A 17,270-nucleotide genomic window follows, 5' to 3' on the forward strand; every position below is an offset into this window, starting at 1 on the left:
AACTCATATGACCTTTTGTGCTGCTAAAAGTTCCCAATTGAGGAACAAGACATTTTGGTATTGTTTTTTTTGGGGGGACAAGGTTCTGAGAAACCTCCTGTTTGGGATGCCTTCAAAGTAAAAGAATGTAATGTATTTTAAAAATGTTTACTTTTGGAGGTAAGGATTCTGGTTACTCTGGATATTCTAGAGAGAGAGAGAGAGAGAGAGAGAGAGAGAGAGAGAGACAGAGAATAATCTCTAAAAAAAATAAACTTATTTTATTCATAGACTTCAATAATATGAATTATTCCTAGACACTTGCCACACTATACTAATGTAGGATAATGAGCTATTTAAACTATGCCTGTCATATTATTAGATCAAACCCAAGTACTTGATTAAAAATCCTGGCTTTCTTTGAAAAATGTAAAGTAAATATGTAAATATATAAGTGTACTTCCAACAATGTCATAATATTGGATAGTACCCATGATCGCTGGTTACACACCCACACATTAAGAAATTATAATCGCTGTGGCATGTCTATCTTAAAAAGATGGTTAAATATTGAGTGCCAGCCTTTCAAATAGTTTGGCAAGATTATTACCATATTATCGTGTTATCGTGATGCGTATAGCGCCCTCTACAGTAAAATAAAGACATTTCAAATAGCCACATAATAAATCTAGTCATTGTTACAAATAAAGTAATAATTTAAAATGAAACGACTAGTTAATATATTTAAAGGTGGAGTGTGTAAATTTTAGCGTCATCTAGAGGTGAGATTGAGAATTGCAACCAACGGCTAAGTCCACCACTCACCCCTGCCTCTCAAAACACATATGCTGTGTCCGTAATCGCATACTGTGACAGTAGGTACTGAATTATACGAAGTACCTACTCATCGACCGTTAAAACACTACGTCATATATAGTATGAATACGGATAGTATGAATGAATTCGGACGTACTACATTCACCATGTTGAAACATCACATTCTTAACTGGAATGACGTTAAACTAGTGCAATTTAACTACAAGGGACAACTGTTTAATATATGTATTTGGATTTGAATAGAGCTGCGTTACCGTGTTTGGAAATTTTAAAATAAAACTACGCCCCTCCGTCGTCGTCTTTGGACAACAGCCAAGTGTCCATCGAATAAACACTTTGAGATCTTGCCAGAAGTAGTTGGTGATCTGGCCTGACATATTACTCGCCTCGCCTACTGCTTTTCGCCTACTATATAATATAGACAGTAACAAATTATCAGCAGTAACAAACAAGCAGCTTTCGTGGTCATCACGTAACTTCCGGTAAACTCTGCTAAGAATAAATAATTTTCAGAGCAGACATATCATGCTTTTAAATCTGTCCTTTTTACATATAAATCATATAGTTGTGGTCTATATAAAGCGGTACTGCAATGCTTGGGACCGAATTCCTCATTATTATAGCTCCACAGGCCCCTTTTCTGATGTGCATCTGAGAGCAACTCATTTTGGTGCTGTCTTTTTAAATGCAAATGAGACACTTCATACCCTGCCCCCTCTCCAAGTTGCAGAGGTGACACTCAGTTAAACTCCACCCCGTTCAGCCATTTTTGTAGTTTTATAGCAGAGATACGATTATCTAGCGGCACAGAAACTTTTTATTCACACGTTATTAACAAAATGTCAACAACGGAAGACTTGTTCATCCAGCCTTACATGTTCGAGCCAGAGTCGGAAACGGAGCGAGATGAAAATGAAGACGACGAACCTGCAGAACAACGTCTTCATATGGAGGTATCGCAATGGTGTGTTACTGCCGTTTGTCAATCCGAAGGCTGCAGCCTCCGGAGTTCGCATTTCTAGGGTGCATACGTTATCAAGAGGGTCTTATTTCAGAATATTAACAATTATAAAGACTATTATTCTTAGTTAATCGTAAGTTGTAATATGCTCATGACTTGCGAATGTAATGCTCAGTTAACTTAAACCAGGCTTGATGACCATATGCGACCTCCGCAGGCTGTAGCCTTCGGATTAAGAAACAGCACTGTTAAACCATGACTACCGTATACTTTACTTTTTTAAAGTTATTTACAGCTTACCGAAGTGCTCTGCTCGTCGTCTCCAAAGATAGAAGGAATTGACCCCTCAATCAGACGAAGTCTATCGGTAAGTCCTTCTTTATACTGGCGGAGGTTGGGGAAGTTATCCTTGAAGTGCTTCGCCTACACAAAAATGACTTTACCCACAGTTGTGGGTACATTTCCGTGAAAAATAAAACTCAACCAGGCACTTCGAAGCGGTTCAACAACCGAACATTTTGACTTACTCTCTCGTAACTTCTGCATCCTTGAGCTTGGACTACAATATTGCAGCGAGAAATAAAAATAGCGGATTGCTCGAAGTGTTGGGCTAGTAATCGATGTCCTTATTTGGCACTTCCGCTGCAAATACTGTGACGTTATTATTCAAAAAAGGTAATAGAGAGTAGAAAAATCAGAACGGGTTAGAAAATATGACCAAAACAGAATATAAAGATATCAACAAAGCACCTAAAGAGACTAATTTCAACTTTTCTGTACTTCTAAACACTACAAATATACAACAAAATGCATTTAAGGGCTAAAAAAGTGGATTTAGCATGATATGTCTCTTTTAAAGTAGTTTATTTATATAACAAGCAAAATAAACAACACGTAGATTACCTAGGAAACCAAAACATTTGTTATTTTCGAAGAGGTATTTGTTTAAGAGTTCAGTTTAGCAACTAGTCAGACCATTAAACAAACAGAAACCGGCAGTAAAGTTCTGATCAGACGCGCAATCGCGTGACTGCACGTGCGTCCGATGAAAAGGTCTATAGTATGGAAGTAAGTGGTTTCGGACATAGCCATAGAGAAGCTACTGTAGCCGCCACAGGACAAACATGTTGTCATCTGAGGCAACAAGAAATGTGCTTTCTAGGGCAGTTTGTCCATTTAGGGCTACTGTAGAAACAGCGCAAAATGGCATCTTCCTTAAGGGGACCCATAGATATATACACTAGATGTCGCCTTGGGGTTCTGAGCATGCGTCAAAACCGCCGCCATCTTGGGACAGGGGTCTTGTCATAGAAAGTATCTGGGTAAAGCTGCTATCTCCGCCTGTACTTCGAATTCATGAACGATGCCGGACTTTTGTGCTGCGTATGGATGTTAGGGCTACTAGCACTATGCATTACAGTTAGAAAAAGTCGATTTTCAAAATTTTAAAACTTTAATTTTTTTCTTGACCCAATGCGAAATATATGTCTGACTGTTAAAACGAACCAAAAGAAAACGAAGAAAACCGCATTCATAACGATTTATGGTGGTTTTATTTCCGTTACACCATTGCCTACAATGACGCTGATGCGGGATTCCCCTGTTTCAAGATGGCGGCTCTGTTTGACGCATTCGGTCTAATGAACTGCCGTAGCCAAGGCGACATCTAGTGTACATATCTATGAAGGGGACCCACGGTGTATGTAGATAAAAATGGCTCATTCGGTAATAAAAACAATACAGTTCAGTAAGGTATACACCACTGATAATAGAGTAATATATTATGTTGGATTTCTGTAAATAGATCCTGCTAAAATGTACACACTGCACCTTTAAATTGTGAATAATCCTCTGATTACTCGACTACCAACATAATCGATAGTGACAGCCCTTAAAAAGAGTACGTAAACAGTTCATATACATGCCTCAACGGTTTTAATAGGGTAAAAAAACATCCAAATCAGAATCGCGATATTATTTAGTCAGCTTAGTGTTTTTATAACAAATACACATGTTTGTATGCAGTATAATTTGAGAATTACGGGTTAAATGGTGCATGTGTTTTAACTGCCGTTGACAACTGGGGGACCGAAATTGGAAAATCCACTGGTTTAGATGGTTGTTGTTCTTGAGCACCTCTCCTCCTCCCGATGCTGCGTGTCCTGGAATTCCACGTGCGCGTGGAAACAGTAGGATAGTCCCGGGAATCTCTCCTCCCACTCCACATCATATTCCTTCATTCAACGCAAACTCTCTTTCTTTCTCTGTCTGTCTGAGCCCAGATGTCTCCAGCTTTCACCAGAAACTCCCACCGGGACGCGCGTTACAACGTTTCCCCGCTTTAATGCCGCGCAGCGCGCGTTTTTACTGCTTTAATGTTGCGCTGCGAAAATATGCCACATCGTGCCATCGTTGCGCTTTTTCGTTTACATTGCTTTTTTCTTTTGGCTGCAAGCCACGTCGAGAGCTCTGAAGCGGACTACCTCTTTCCAGACACAGAGCAAGGTTTGTGTTTCATGCAGCTGGATTTTACTTCAGAAATGTTTAGGCTGTTTAAGGAGCAAAGAGTTTCTTTTTAGCCCACAAATGTAATTAATGAATGCACTTTGTATACTGGAATGCATGAATATTTGGTCACAAAAGGTCAAATGCAATGTTTATAAAGATACCGGTACATAACTACTTAATATGTTGTCCATATGACATTTGAACATTTAGGCTTTTGGCAGATGCTTTTATTCTAAGTGACTTGCAGGGACTTCAGTCTATGTCATTTTATGATTTATCATGGATTCATGTTGTCAACATCATAATTTTCAGCTATATCAGACACCTTTTATTTTACAGAAAAGGTTATATTGTTATGACCTGTAACATCTTGTGATCCCTGACATAAAGTACCAAATTATCAAAACAATTATAAATTGTAAAAAAAGCCCACAATAGAAATCAAAGGGAGGTTAACCGGACAGGGCTTATAGTCCCAGATTAAAATGCATGTTTGCGCTGCCTTAATTTAAAAACACCTTGCACTGATTTATCTTAACACATATCAGTGTCATTGTTTTGTCTCAAGATGCCACCAGTATTGTTTATTTGTAAGGTTTGTTTATAAAAACGTCTTAAATGTTTGAATATCTGGGTTTATGGGGATTAAACCTTTACATTGCCACTGCAGTTGTTACCAGTTAAGCTACTGACAATTAGGGGTACAAGAAAATATATATATGTGTGAGAATCGTGATATATTGTTTGTCAATAGTGTATTGCTTCTAAAAAAGCAATATATATATATATATATATATATATATATATATATATATATATATATATATATATATATATATATATATATATATATATATATATTTTAAAATCATATAAGATTCATGGCAGTTGTTGTTTCGTTTGGAGTTTACATCCCGACCACTAGATAGCAATCTTATCTCTGAACTGAAACAGTGACGGAAGTACTAACATAGGGGTGCACCACAAATATTTCAGTCACCAGATCTCAACCCAAAAGAGCATCTTTGGGATGTGGTGGAACGGGAGCTTTGTGCCCTGGATGTGCATACCGCAAATCTCCATCAACTGCAAGATGCTATCCTATCAACATGGGCCAACATTTTTAAAGAATGCTTTCAGGACTTGTTGAATCAATGCCACGTTGAATTAAGGCAGTTCTGAAGGTGAAAGGGGGTATTAGTATGGTGTTCCTAATAATCCTTTAGGTGAGTGTATGTCAAAGCAGTGGTGCCTTCGAAGTGCCTTATAAAAACATCGGTCCAGCAGCACGCAATTTCTATTTTAAATGCGCAATAATTGTTTTACCTCGATTATCTTGTTTTTGTAATATTTTGAATCAAAAATTGAAATAGAAAATCTGAAACGATTAATTGCACAGTACAGTTTAGGTAGTAAGTTTAGGTTTTAAGTTTAAAAGGGTTGATACATGAACAATCACCCTATCATCAAAAAGTCACTTTATAACCAAACCAAATAATAACTTAATTCTGTGTCACTTTGGATAAAAGCTGATGAATAAATGAATAAATATCAATGTTTTACCAAGAATTTCCTGTAAATGTCAAGTGAGTTTTTTTGTTTTGTTTTATTCATCAGACCTCTTCATCAAACAGCACTCTGAGTTTTACATCATTCATCCTGAAAAAGTGGACAAGGATGGTACATTTTTCTCCCACGCTTTATCGCATCATGTCACCAACAGGCAACATAAGAGAGACCTGAGTCCAGAAGAGACACGGGTGTATTACAAACTCAACTACAAAGGTCAGGAGTTAACTCTCAACCTAACCACCAACAATAATCTGCTCTCCACTGAATATGTGTTGGAGAGGCGTAATAAAAGTTTAATGGAGAATCGGACACAAATGTCCGGGAAAGGCACCTGTCATCTTATTGGCACTGTAACGTACGACGACACACAAGGAACGGCCGCCATCAGCACCTGTGACGGATTGGTGAGAAATCTCTGTCTTAACATATCACAAAATGATTTTTCTTTTCTTTTTAAAGTCTTTTAAAAACTGACTTGAACTTGAGTTTCAGCTTACAACATGAGAAATTAGAGATAAGCCAACAGGTTTATATCCAAAACAAATATTATGTACAATATTATCATCTCAAATTCGGTCATATGTCCCTTCTAATTTTAACAATCCACGTTTTCTGAGGTTCTTTGTTCTGTGGAAATTTGTAAAATTATGTATTTTCTGTGTTTTGATGATTGAATGACAAACATCCTGATACAAAACAATAAGTTTAAAGTGCACGCTCTGGACGTCCATCCCTTACAGCCTCGGTTTGGAATCAATATGGCGGCGGACTGAATAAGTTGTATAGCATGTGCAGAAAATAATGTTTTGAAATTAATCTGAACACGTTTCCTACCATGATGAGCACAGTAACAAGCTCTGGTAAAGCTGGTGGTCAAGCTAGTGCTGGTCTGGAGCCACACGATGGGTGTGGGCCTCATAATCTTTGACCCCTGTATTGTTTGCAAAACAAACTCTGTGTTCAAACCTTAAAAAGAGTGCAAAGAACTGTGATATGCAGACATGCTGCAGAGCTGCAAATTCACAGTCTGTCGATTCTGATCAGGCCTCTAATGTGAGCCACTTATACATCCAAATGTTTCTATTTTTATTACACATTATGTTAGCATAATCATTTTAATAAGAAGTTTAGGAAATAATGTCATAATTTGCAGTTGCACCCGGTGACTTCTTTTTTCGAGGGCACACGATGCGAAGTTCGTCACAACATGTTTGTAGCCCGTCATGCGTGTGGTTCGTAATTTCAAAATGTGTGTTCTGTGCGTCGAGTGATCCTATTCACGTGTCATGTCAAAATAAATCCCTGCTGCAGACGCGTCTAAAGAGTTTATGATAAAAGAGACACTCGCGTTTGCCAGATACTCGCAAAATCTCATGCATAATCAGAGTTTACTGTTAAGGGAGTGTATTTTGTAAATGTGAGCGTCTCTTTTATCATAAACGGTTTTGACACGTGTGCAGCAGGCACTTATTCTGACAAAAAAAAAAAATGTGTGATGCACATGGTTCACATGACGCAACAAACACATATTTTGAATTTGCGCCCATCGGAAGAGCAGTCACGAGCCACCACTGATAATTTGGTAGTTTTTGGCATTATTTGACATAATTGGGTTGTGATCTAACCCACAGTATGCTGGGTTGTTTTAATCATAGACTGTAAAAAAATATGGACGTAGTGTCTGTGATGTCACCCATAAGTTTGTGAAGAGCTTTTTAAAGCTTAAAGTCTGCTGTGCCTGCCATCGCCAACCTAGCTATGTAGATGGAAAACCTATTTTGGACCAGGCTGTAAAAATGTCTGCTGTAAAGGGTCTATGGGATTGACTCCTTTTGGGGCCAGCCTCTAGTGGCCAGTCGATGAATTGCAGTTTAAGGATGTTTTCACACATGTTGGTCGCACACAAAATTACATTGTATAATTTTCAAGTTAGCGCGGTTCATGTTCAAATATGTTGTTTTTACTGTACTCGAAACACTGCACCGTACATCATGTGACAACGATCTCTGACAGCACTTACCCCCATGACCACCCCCCATGTTTCCACGACAACCAGCCTGACAGGAAGAGCGAAGTTAGCAAGATATGAAGATAAACGATGCACGTCTTTGCGAAGTGTCTTTGCTTTAACGCAAAAATGCGCAACTGATCTATTAAAGCCCTTCTCACGGAGCCGTTTGCTAAAAAACCCTTAATGTCACTATTTGTGTGTGTGAGGACAGCTATGCATTTATAAAATCATCAGCTCAAACTTCCAGGAGAGAGCGAATCTCTGCAACGGACCAAAACTGCCTTATTTGTTGTTAACCCACAACAAATAAAGGCTGTTGTGTTCACACTGACCCAAACAAACCGTACTCTGACCGACACTTCATTTGGGCCGACCTAACCAGTGCATGTGTGAAAGCACCCTAGGTCACTTCTGTGTTGACTTCACGACAGATACAGGAAGGTAATCCAGGACTGTCAGTGAGCAATTGTGGGCGGGGCTTTATCAGTGTGACTTCACATTACATTGATACATAATTAATGTCTAAATAAGCTCAAAATATTAATGGCTTTCTCTCATGTAGCATTTTATTAACCCATCTGCATTATCTTAAAGATGGATGGATGTACTTTTTGGAGCACTGTAACATAATGGCATTTAACTATAAAACTGATTCGGTTGTGTTCAGCTGAAGAAAGAAATCATATACATCTTTAATGGCATGAGGCAAGTGTAATATATAGTCATGTGTAGGTTCTACACCGTAGGTTATAGGTAGGCTGTGCGTAGCCTGACGCGCACCTCGCCAACATTTTAACAACGCGTCCGTTCTGCGCGGACCGCAAGCACTGTGATTGTCCACTTAAACTCGTCCTGTCAGGTAAAAAACATCTGTGTCGCATTTCTTCATTGGCATTTCCACAAGTTGAGGAGTGATGTAACACAAACTGCAACAAAAGTCGCTGTCTATTTACCTTCATCATTGCTGGTTTTCTCAAATCATACACAACAAGCTCCTTCTTCTTTTTCGTTTGTGGGTTTACTGGCCAAGCTGCTTCTTCTACGGCGATTGCATTGCTACTGTGGGTTGCTTGCATGGATACTGCCTACTAGTGGTCTGCAAGTGTAATTGCACGTCAATGCGGACCACGATGCAGAAGTATATGAAAACTAAGTATCGAAGCTACGCCTTAGGACCTACTCACAACTATTATGAGCCCTTAAGTTATGAGAGAATTATCATATTTGGATGAACTATTACTTTAAGTATAACTGTAATCAGGTCAGTGAGTCACCACATAACATGAATCGCTTGAATTGAACAAGAAGAAAGAGGAGAGTTACTTATTTGGTTGTTGGAAAGAGGTTTGGAAAAAATGATCTTAGACTTATTAGGTGCATACATGCAGTACTTGCAAAAACTGCCCTTTCTCTTTGCCTGAGCATGTTTGCCCCTCATGTAAGGTCATGTTTTCAATCATGTTGTCAATCAACATCTCTTCATTCCTGTCATATTATCTTCACCTAAATACATCTCTAAACGTCTCTCTCATTTAATATCATGTTTTGACGCTTCAAACTATGCATATGTTTAATGCATAAGAGGCAAAATTATGCAGTGCAGTTAGTAGATAAAGGCAACATCAAGAACCTAAAAGTCTGGAGCTTAAAATCTTAATATGCATGTCTCGCATAACTTATAGTCAATTTATTTATGGAGAGGTTGGATTGCATTGCACTTTTCCTCTTAACTTTTTCTCCCTGTAATGCTTTGCTGACTTCTGTGTGGTATCATCTGCTTAAGGCTCTTGAGGGCCTTGTGTAAATAAAATAAAAAATCTCTCTGTCAACAGAAAGTGACTCACCATCGAGAAAGAAGGGATCTGAACTTTGGCTCTGTTCATTTTTAACATTGCACAAATGACTCAATGACAGACAAAATAGCATTCGATTAAAATAAATCTCAGGATCAAAATGAGCTTTATTCACGAAGTGCACACGAGGAATTTGATTCGCCATCTAGAAAGAAGTTACATACATCCATATATACGGGGGTGGGCATTCTTGGTCCTGGAGGGCCACTGTCCTGCAAAGTTTAACTCCAATCCTAATCGAACACACTTGGCGGGCAACTCACAGACTCCGTGCAGGCAACCATGCTGGAGACCACTGCCTTAATATTTACTATTGTAAAGTTAAAAAAGAGTATGTAGGAATTAGTTTACTATAGTAAATACAAAAGTATACTACAGTATAAATGTATACAATACATACATACATCTCTGTATTAGTCACTAGGTTAGTACGTTTTTCTTGGCCTCTGTGGGACATAAAACTGTGAAGTACAATGTGAAGCCCTATACTGTGTCCTTTATATTCTGTTTGTTGTTCCACCAAACGCAGCAGGGACTCTGAGCCAAACACACATGGCTTCTGTATTAAGGATCACAACTTTTGGTATTTTAATGCCCCTTGACACTAAAGCTCACGTTTCTGCTGAGGAGCAAATGCGGAGAGGGAAGGAGAGAACTAGCCATAGCAAAATGGTCTTTACCATTTTTACTTTATTTGTGTGTTAAGCAGGACTGTCACGGTTATGAAATTTGGCTGACGGTTAATTGCCTAATAAATTATGGCGATTAATTGCCTGTTTTATTGCTTTGACGTTTAATTCTCATACATTTTTTTCGTTTGTTCATGAAATACTTTTAACACATTATTGTAATTATTTAAAGTAAATCTTTTGCAAGGTTAACCTTCACATAACACATATTTTAATAATAGTTTAATCCACATAACACATATTTAAAAATAATTATTTAATTAATATATCTTTAAAAAACTGAAAATTCTTTATAAGAAATAAACATAATAAAGGGTCTGAAAAATAATAATAATTTTCCACTGTATTGAATAGCTTTGCAATGTATTGCTTACCTTGTGTCGTTAATATAGGCGCTGCAGCTCCCCCTTGTGGTTTTTAGAGAGATATGCAATCATTGCGGTGATCTGAAATCAAATAATTGCGATGAGATGATTATTTAATAATTGTGACAGCCCTAGTATTAAGGTAACTTTGTACCTAGTAGGGGTTACACGATTCTCTAAATCCTTGATTTGATTACATTTTTTATTTATAAATTATTATATGTATATAAAGCTAAAAAAAAATATGTGAACCATATAATACTGAAATCTCTGTGTGTTGTTCTTGGAAACGCCAGAGAAGACATATATGAGATTGCTGGAGTCTTTCCTTGGGAGAAACATCTGAAGCATGAGTCATAAACAAGTGTCTTAATTTCTCAATGCTATCTGCGAGGTATTAGAGCAGTGGTTGTCAAACTGGGAGCTGGGGACCCCAGGGGGCCGCGAGATGTACCGGGGGGCCCCAGTTTTATGACATTTGATAAAATACATAAATTTTTCATAAATTTGTGTAATTAAACCTAAAAAAAAATTAGGCTACTAACCAACAGCACTACTTTGTATATATGTTTTGTCTAATTAAAATGTTATGTTTTAGAACAAAATTGTCATACATTTTCTTTGGGGGGGGGGGCGTGAAAAAATGCACCGTACATGAAGGGGGGCCGCACGCTGAAAAAGATTGAGAACCACTGTTTTAGAGAGATCTCGTATATGATTTCTGTTCTAAGAACGTATGTTTGTAGTGTTATTTCTACCAGTATAACACAGATTGTGAGTGCGGCAGTCATTTGTATTGTTTAGACTCTGTGGATGATCGGCTCGGCTGAGTCAATATTTTGACTGCGTCTCTAAACCCCCATAGCATTCACTGTGTATTCCAGTACGTCCATTAATCCTGCTATCTGTTTTGTGTTATCCGTAGCCCAGTTTCACCCCGTCATTTAGGTTATGGTTTGTTTAGTTACACACACACACACACACACACACACACACACACACACACACACACACACACACACACACACACACACACACGTTTTTACCCAGTGAGTCTGATTCGTTCAGCAGCGCGGTGAATGAGTGCATGCAATGCATTATGGGTTTGCTCCGATTGCTAAACTCAGTAAGAACCACAGCTGGGTTTTCATTCCAGCAATAATAAAGCTCAATAAAAAATCCCTAAATAACACGTTCCAGTTTTATTTGCCAAATACAGTCCCATAACTCTAACAGTCCATGCTGCTTAGGCAGACCTACACTTTAAAAGCATGCAACCTAATGTGACCCTTAAAGGAAAACATCATCGTTTTTCAATATTTTACTAGGTTCTTACCTCAACTTAGATGAATTAATGCATGCCTATCTTTTTTTCAATGCATGCAGTTAATCTTTCTACAGAGCATCGTGAATATGTTAGCATTTAGCCTAGCCCCATTCATTCCGTAGGATCCAAACAGGGATGAATTTAAAAGCCACCAAACACTACCATGTTTTCACTATTTAAAGACTTTATTTTATTATCTGGCATCAGTACAACATGTTGATATAGTAAAAATGTTTAGGGAAAGAAATTTTTTTGTCTTCTTTAAAGGAATAGTCTACTCATTTTCAATATTAAAATATGTTATTACCTTAACTAAGAATTGTTGATACATCCCTCTATCATCTGTGTGCATGCACGTAAGCGCTGGAGCGGGCTGCGACGCTTCGATAGCATTTAGCTTAGCCCCATTCATTCAATGGTACCATTTAGAGATAAAGTTAGAAGTGACCAAACACATCAACGTTTTTCCTATTTAAGACGAGTAGTTATACGAGCAAGTTTGGTGGTACAAAATAAAACGTAGCGCTTTTCTAAGTGGATTTAAAAGAGTAACTATATTGTATGGCGTAATAGCACTTTTGGGAGTACTTTGAGATTGGAAGCAGTAACACCCTCCCTCTCCCATTATGAGAGTGAGAAGGGGAGCGGACTTTTCAGGCGAGTCGAAGTACTCCCAAAAGTGCTATTACGCCATAAAATATAGTTCCTCTTTTAAATCCGCTTAGCACCAAACTTGCTCGTATAACTACTCGTCTTAAATAGGAAAAACGTTGATGTGTTTTTGGTCACTTCTAACTTTATCTCTAAATGGTACCATTGAATGAATGGGGCTAAGCTAAATGCTATCGAAGCGTCGCAGCGCGCTCCAGCGCTTACGTGCACGCACACAGATGATAGAGGGATGTATCAACAATTCTTAGTTAAGGTAATAACATATTTTAATATTGAAAATGAGTAGACTATTCCTTTAAAGCCACAATATGTATGGTTCTTGTGACAAAATGTGTGTGGTTCGTAATTTCAAAATATGTGTTCTGCGCTTTGAGTGATCCTATGTGCATCACGTATCCTGTCAAAACAAGTGCCCACTGCAGACGCATCCAAAGGGTTTATGACAAAAGAGACGCTCGCGTTTGCCAGATACTTGCATAATCTCATGCATAATCAGAGTTTACTGTTAAGTGAATGTCTTGCGTGAATGTGAGCGTCTCTTTTATCATAAACGGTTTTGACGCGTATGCAGCAGGCACTTATTTTGACAAAACACGTGATGCACATGGTTTACATGACGCAACAAACAGATATTTTGAAAACACAAGCAACGACACCCTTGACACATATTTCGAATTTGCGCCCCTAGGAGAGCAGTCATGAGCCACCACTGTATTTCATGCATGTGTCCTCTGATCGTGTCTTTTAGAGAGGGCTGTTAAATTTACCTGACGGTCCAGTATTGATCGAGCCGGTCCGTGGCTACACCCCAAACGTCACTCATCCACAACACCCGCATGTGATCTACCGAAGTTCGGCCTGGAATGACGTCAGGCGCCGGCGCAGCACAGATGAACACAGGGTTCAGCACAGTCCCTGCGGGGTCAAAGGTAAAAAACCCGAGATATGAGATGCAGATGCACATACACCTAAAAATTACAACTTTGACTTATTTTTACTCACCCTCGGGTCCAATTTTGTATCAATGACTTCTGACAGCTTGGCAGAAGTCCAAGTTGTTTTTATAAAAAATAGGTTTTATTATCAAGCTTCAAAATGGATAAAAAAGCAGCATTTTAAGTCGATATGACTCATACTCTATAAAATAAAGTTATGTGCTTGCTTTGTGCAATTAAAGTTCACATAATGGAGCAGCTTTTTGTTCTTTTTGAAACTCGACAATCAAATCATTGTTCGTATTGTAGACAAAAGCAGCCTTTTGTGATCCATAGAAGGGAAACAACTGGGTTTGGATTTTTAATAACTTTTGGGTGGACTATTTCTTAAGCATGTATACAACGAAAAGGCTTTGATAAGAAGTGATTCATATGTCAAGATATTGGCTTTAAACTCTCTGAAGCTTTTCAGCTTGTCTGACTAAAGCCCTATTCACACAGAAATTACACCGGGATCATTTGATTTTTGGTTCATTCACACTGCCATTGATTTTTCCGGGAGTGATCCCAGAACATTTACAGGACATGTTTCCGTTCACACAAAAGCCAATTTTACGGATATTTTCTGGGACCAAAGTGCTGTGTGAATGAGGTTCATGGTTTACTGAGTTCATAAAGCATCCCTTGCCATACATAAAGTATGTGTGTGTGTGTTGTGGTGCAGATGGTCCGGAGTATTCCCAACAGGTGGATCAGGAGAGAGACCGCTGGGAGCAGGAACAGAGCCAGCAGGGTGGAGATCATAACCGTGATCCAGATCGGGATTGGGAACGACCGCGGCGAATCTCCCCGCGCTCCATTAGCAAAGAGCGCTGGGTGGAGACCATGGTGGTGGGCGACTCCAAACTCATGGACTACCATGGAAGTGGGAACATTGAGTCCTACATCTTCACCATCATGAACATGGTGAGGGATGATTACATCATAACATTTCAGCTCACAGTAGCTATAATGTCTTATGTATTGCGATTTTTATTTGTATTTTTAAAATGTATAAAACAACTCATCCTCTATGTATAAATGCATTAAAATGTATATATATATTGTTTTACTTTCTTGGCAGGTGGCTGGAATTTTTCATGACGCTAGCATCGGTAATGCTGTCCATATCGTGTTAGTTCGGCTCATTTTGCTACACGGAGATGAGGTATATAAAAATCGCTTCCTTACTTACATTTTTCATTCCTTTCATGTGGGGCCAGACTGATTTACAGTATGTTGGTTAGTGCAGGTGGTCAGGAACATCACATAAGTTGGTCAGGGTTGTCAGACAGTGAGATGAGATGAAACTGCTGTGTGTTCACAGAAGGGACTGAAGATCGCTCATCTCGCTGATACGACTCTCAACAGCTTCTGCACTTGGCAAAAGAACATCAATCCTCAAAGTGACACACATCCTGCACACCATGATGTTGCTATACTCATAACACGGTAAACGACAATGTAAACACAGCATTACAAAAATAAGCAACCAGTAACACTACATTATATAGACATAAGAAAATACTAAACAGTTTTTTAGATGAAATGCATTACATCATCTGAATTTCAGTCTTTAATTTAAAAATTGTTTGGGGACCACTAAACCAAGAGCTGGACGTGTCTGAATGATCTCATGATGTATCAAGGCATGCTGAACAAAGCTAGGATGGCCAAATCCAACCCCAGACTTCATCCTAGTTCAGCACAACTTTATCAACCCATCAAATAAATCAGACCAGCTGTTTGCTCGGTTGTGTCTGACCTGAGGTGATCTCTGCTTTCAGGAAGGATATCTGTGCAGGCAAGAATCAACCCTGTGAGACGCTGGGATTGTCTCACTTGTCTGGCATGTGTCAGCCTCACCGCTCCTGCAATATCAATGAGGATTCAGGACTACCTGTTGCCTTCACCATCGCTCATGAGCTCGGACACAGGTGTGGGTCATTCTCTCTTTAGTTCACGCTATGTATTTTCTATGTAGGCAAGTCTCAGTCTATTTTGAGAAGTGAGGTCATCTTGTTTTGTGTTACAGTTTTGGAATCCCTCATGATGGACAAGGCAATGATTGTGAGCTTGTTGGGTCACAACCTTTCATCATGTCACGCCAGCTCCACTATGACTCCTCTCCTCTCACCTGGTCCTCCTGCAGCAAGGACTACATAACACGCTTTCTCGAGTGAGAACACAAACACATTGCATGACTTTATATTTGACCTTCATGGGTCACATGCGAAATTGTTTTAAAGCTCTCTTATTTTTTTCTAAGTCGTGGTTGGGGTTTTTGTCTGGATGATCGTCCGTCTAAGAGGGACCTGACCACCCCCGTGGCAGCACCTGGGGTGCGATACTCCACAAAGCATCAATGCCAGCTGCAGTACGGACCCAATGCAACCTTCTGCTCAGAAGTAGATGTATGATGTTATATATTCAATACTCTAATTCAAAGTCTGATGATTTAAAAAGAATCACTAAATAATAGTGTAGACAATTAAGAGTACATTTATTAAACAAAGAAGTAAAGCATTAACAGTTTTTTTGTTGTTTATGTTTACTGGCATAAATGCAGCATGAATGCATTTCATATCAAGAAGCTCCTCAAATGTCATTTATACAGGCTTTTTCTTTTCTAGAATGTGTGTCAAATCCTCTGGTGTTCAGTGAACGGATCATGTCGCTCCAAATTGGACTCACCTATAGATGGAACCAGATGTGGACCTGAAAAGGTAGAAATATGAGTTAGATCATCTCATACAGTACTGACATTGTTTATTGTTTGCTCATTTATTTATTATCTGTTTGTGTGTGTGTCAGTGGTGTATCTCTGGTGAGTGTGTAATTGTGGGGAAGTTACCGGAAACAGTGAACGGAGGGTGGGGTCCTTGGAGCATGTGGTCGCACTGTTCGCGTACCTGTGGAGCTGGCGTCCAATCAGCAGACAGAGAATGCAACCAGCCCAAGTACTACATCAGTATATTTACTTGTTCCTTCTCTTTTTTATCCCGCTTTGCTTTTTAATCTGGGGACACACCTATGGATTTTCACACAGATTATGAATGTAATTTGGTCATATCTACTGATCATGCCCAGTGTTTTTTAGTTGTGTTCAATCTTTGTTTATAGTAACAAGAAACAATCCTTAAGTGTGTTGTGTCCAGTCTTAGAATGTTTTAGCAAGTCTTTAGGTGTCTCCCCAGTTTACTCACTTACTCCCCCACTCGCTCATACTGACTTACTCATATACTGACTCACTATTTATACTCACTCACTCACTCACTGATTTATTCACTAACTCTTAAACTGACACAAACACACTCACTCATATATTGACTAACTGATTCACCCACTCATTGACTCGCTCACTCACTCACTCACTCACTCACTCACTCACTGATTCACTCACTCATTCATTTACTTACTGACTGGCTGACTCACTCACTCACTCACTCATTGACTCATATACTGACTAATTCACTCACTGATTCACTCACTCATATACTGACTCACTCACTGATTCACTCA

General features: G+C 38.9%; 1 protein-coding gene and 1 long non-coding RNA gene across 2 annotated transcripts in view; one reads left to right on the forward strand and one right to left on the reverse strand.

Moving 5' to 3' along the window:
- The first annotated feature begins 4,046 nt into the window (after nt 1–4,046).
- Nucleotides 4,047–17,270, forward strand: part of LOC141358743 (A disintegrin and metalloproteinase with thrombospondin motifs 12-like) — a 31,363-nt gene continuing 18,139 nt past the window's right edge. Inside the window, exons 1-11 of the mRNA XM_073860243.1 lie at nt 4,047–4,282; nt 5,903–6,261; nt 13,523–13,703; nt 14,434–14,675; nt 14,833–14,916; nt 15,076–15,200; nt 15,536–15,685; nt 15,784–15,927; nt 16,018–16,162; nt 16,382–16,474; nt 16,563–16,708. Of these exons, the coding sequence (XP_073716344.1) occupies nt 4,153–4,282; nt 5,903–6,261; nt 13,523–13,703; nt 14,434–14,675; nt 14,833–14,916; nt 15,076–15,200; nt 15,536–15,685; nt 15,784–15,927; nt 16,018–16,162; nt 16,382–16,474; nt 16,563–16,708 (1,799 nt within the window). The 5' untranslated portion in view covers nt 4,047–4,152. The remainder of the gene's footprint in view (nt 4,283–5,902; nt 6,262–13,522; nt 13,704–14,433; nt 14,676–14,832; nt 14,917–15,075; nt 15,201–15,535; nt 15,686–15,783; nt 15,928–16,017; nt 16,163–16,381; nt 16,475–16,562; nt 16,709–17,270) is intronic.
- LOC141358746 (uncharacterized) lies at nt 9,635–13,677 on the reverse strand. Its single transcript, XR_012365154.1, has 3 exons — nt 13,542–13,677; nt 10,785–10,856; nt 9,635–10,031 (listed from the first exon to the last, which is right to left on the reverse strand). It is a non-coding gene; the product is annotated as an uncharacterized lncRNA (long non-coding RNA).

The sequence above is a fragment of the Misgurnus anguillicaudatus genome, chromosome 22 (genome assembly GCF_027580225.2).
Source record: "Misgurnus anguillicaudatus chromosome 22, ASM2758022v2, whole genome shotgun sequence".
Lineage (NCBI taxonomy): Eukaryota > Metazoa > Chordata > Actinopteri > Cypriniformes > Cobitidae > Misgurnus > Misgurnus anguillicaudatus.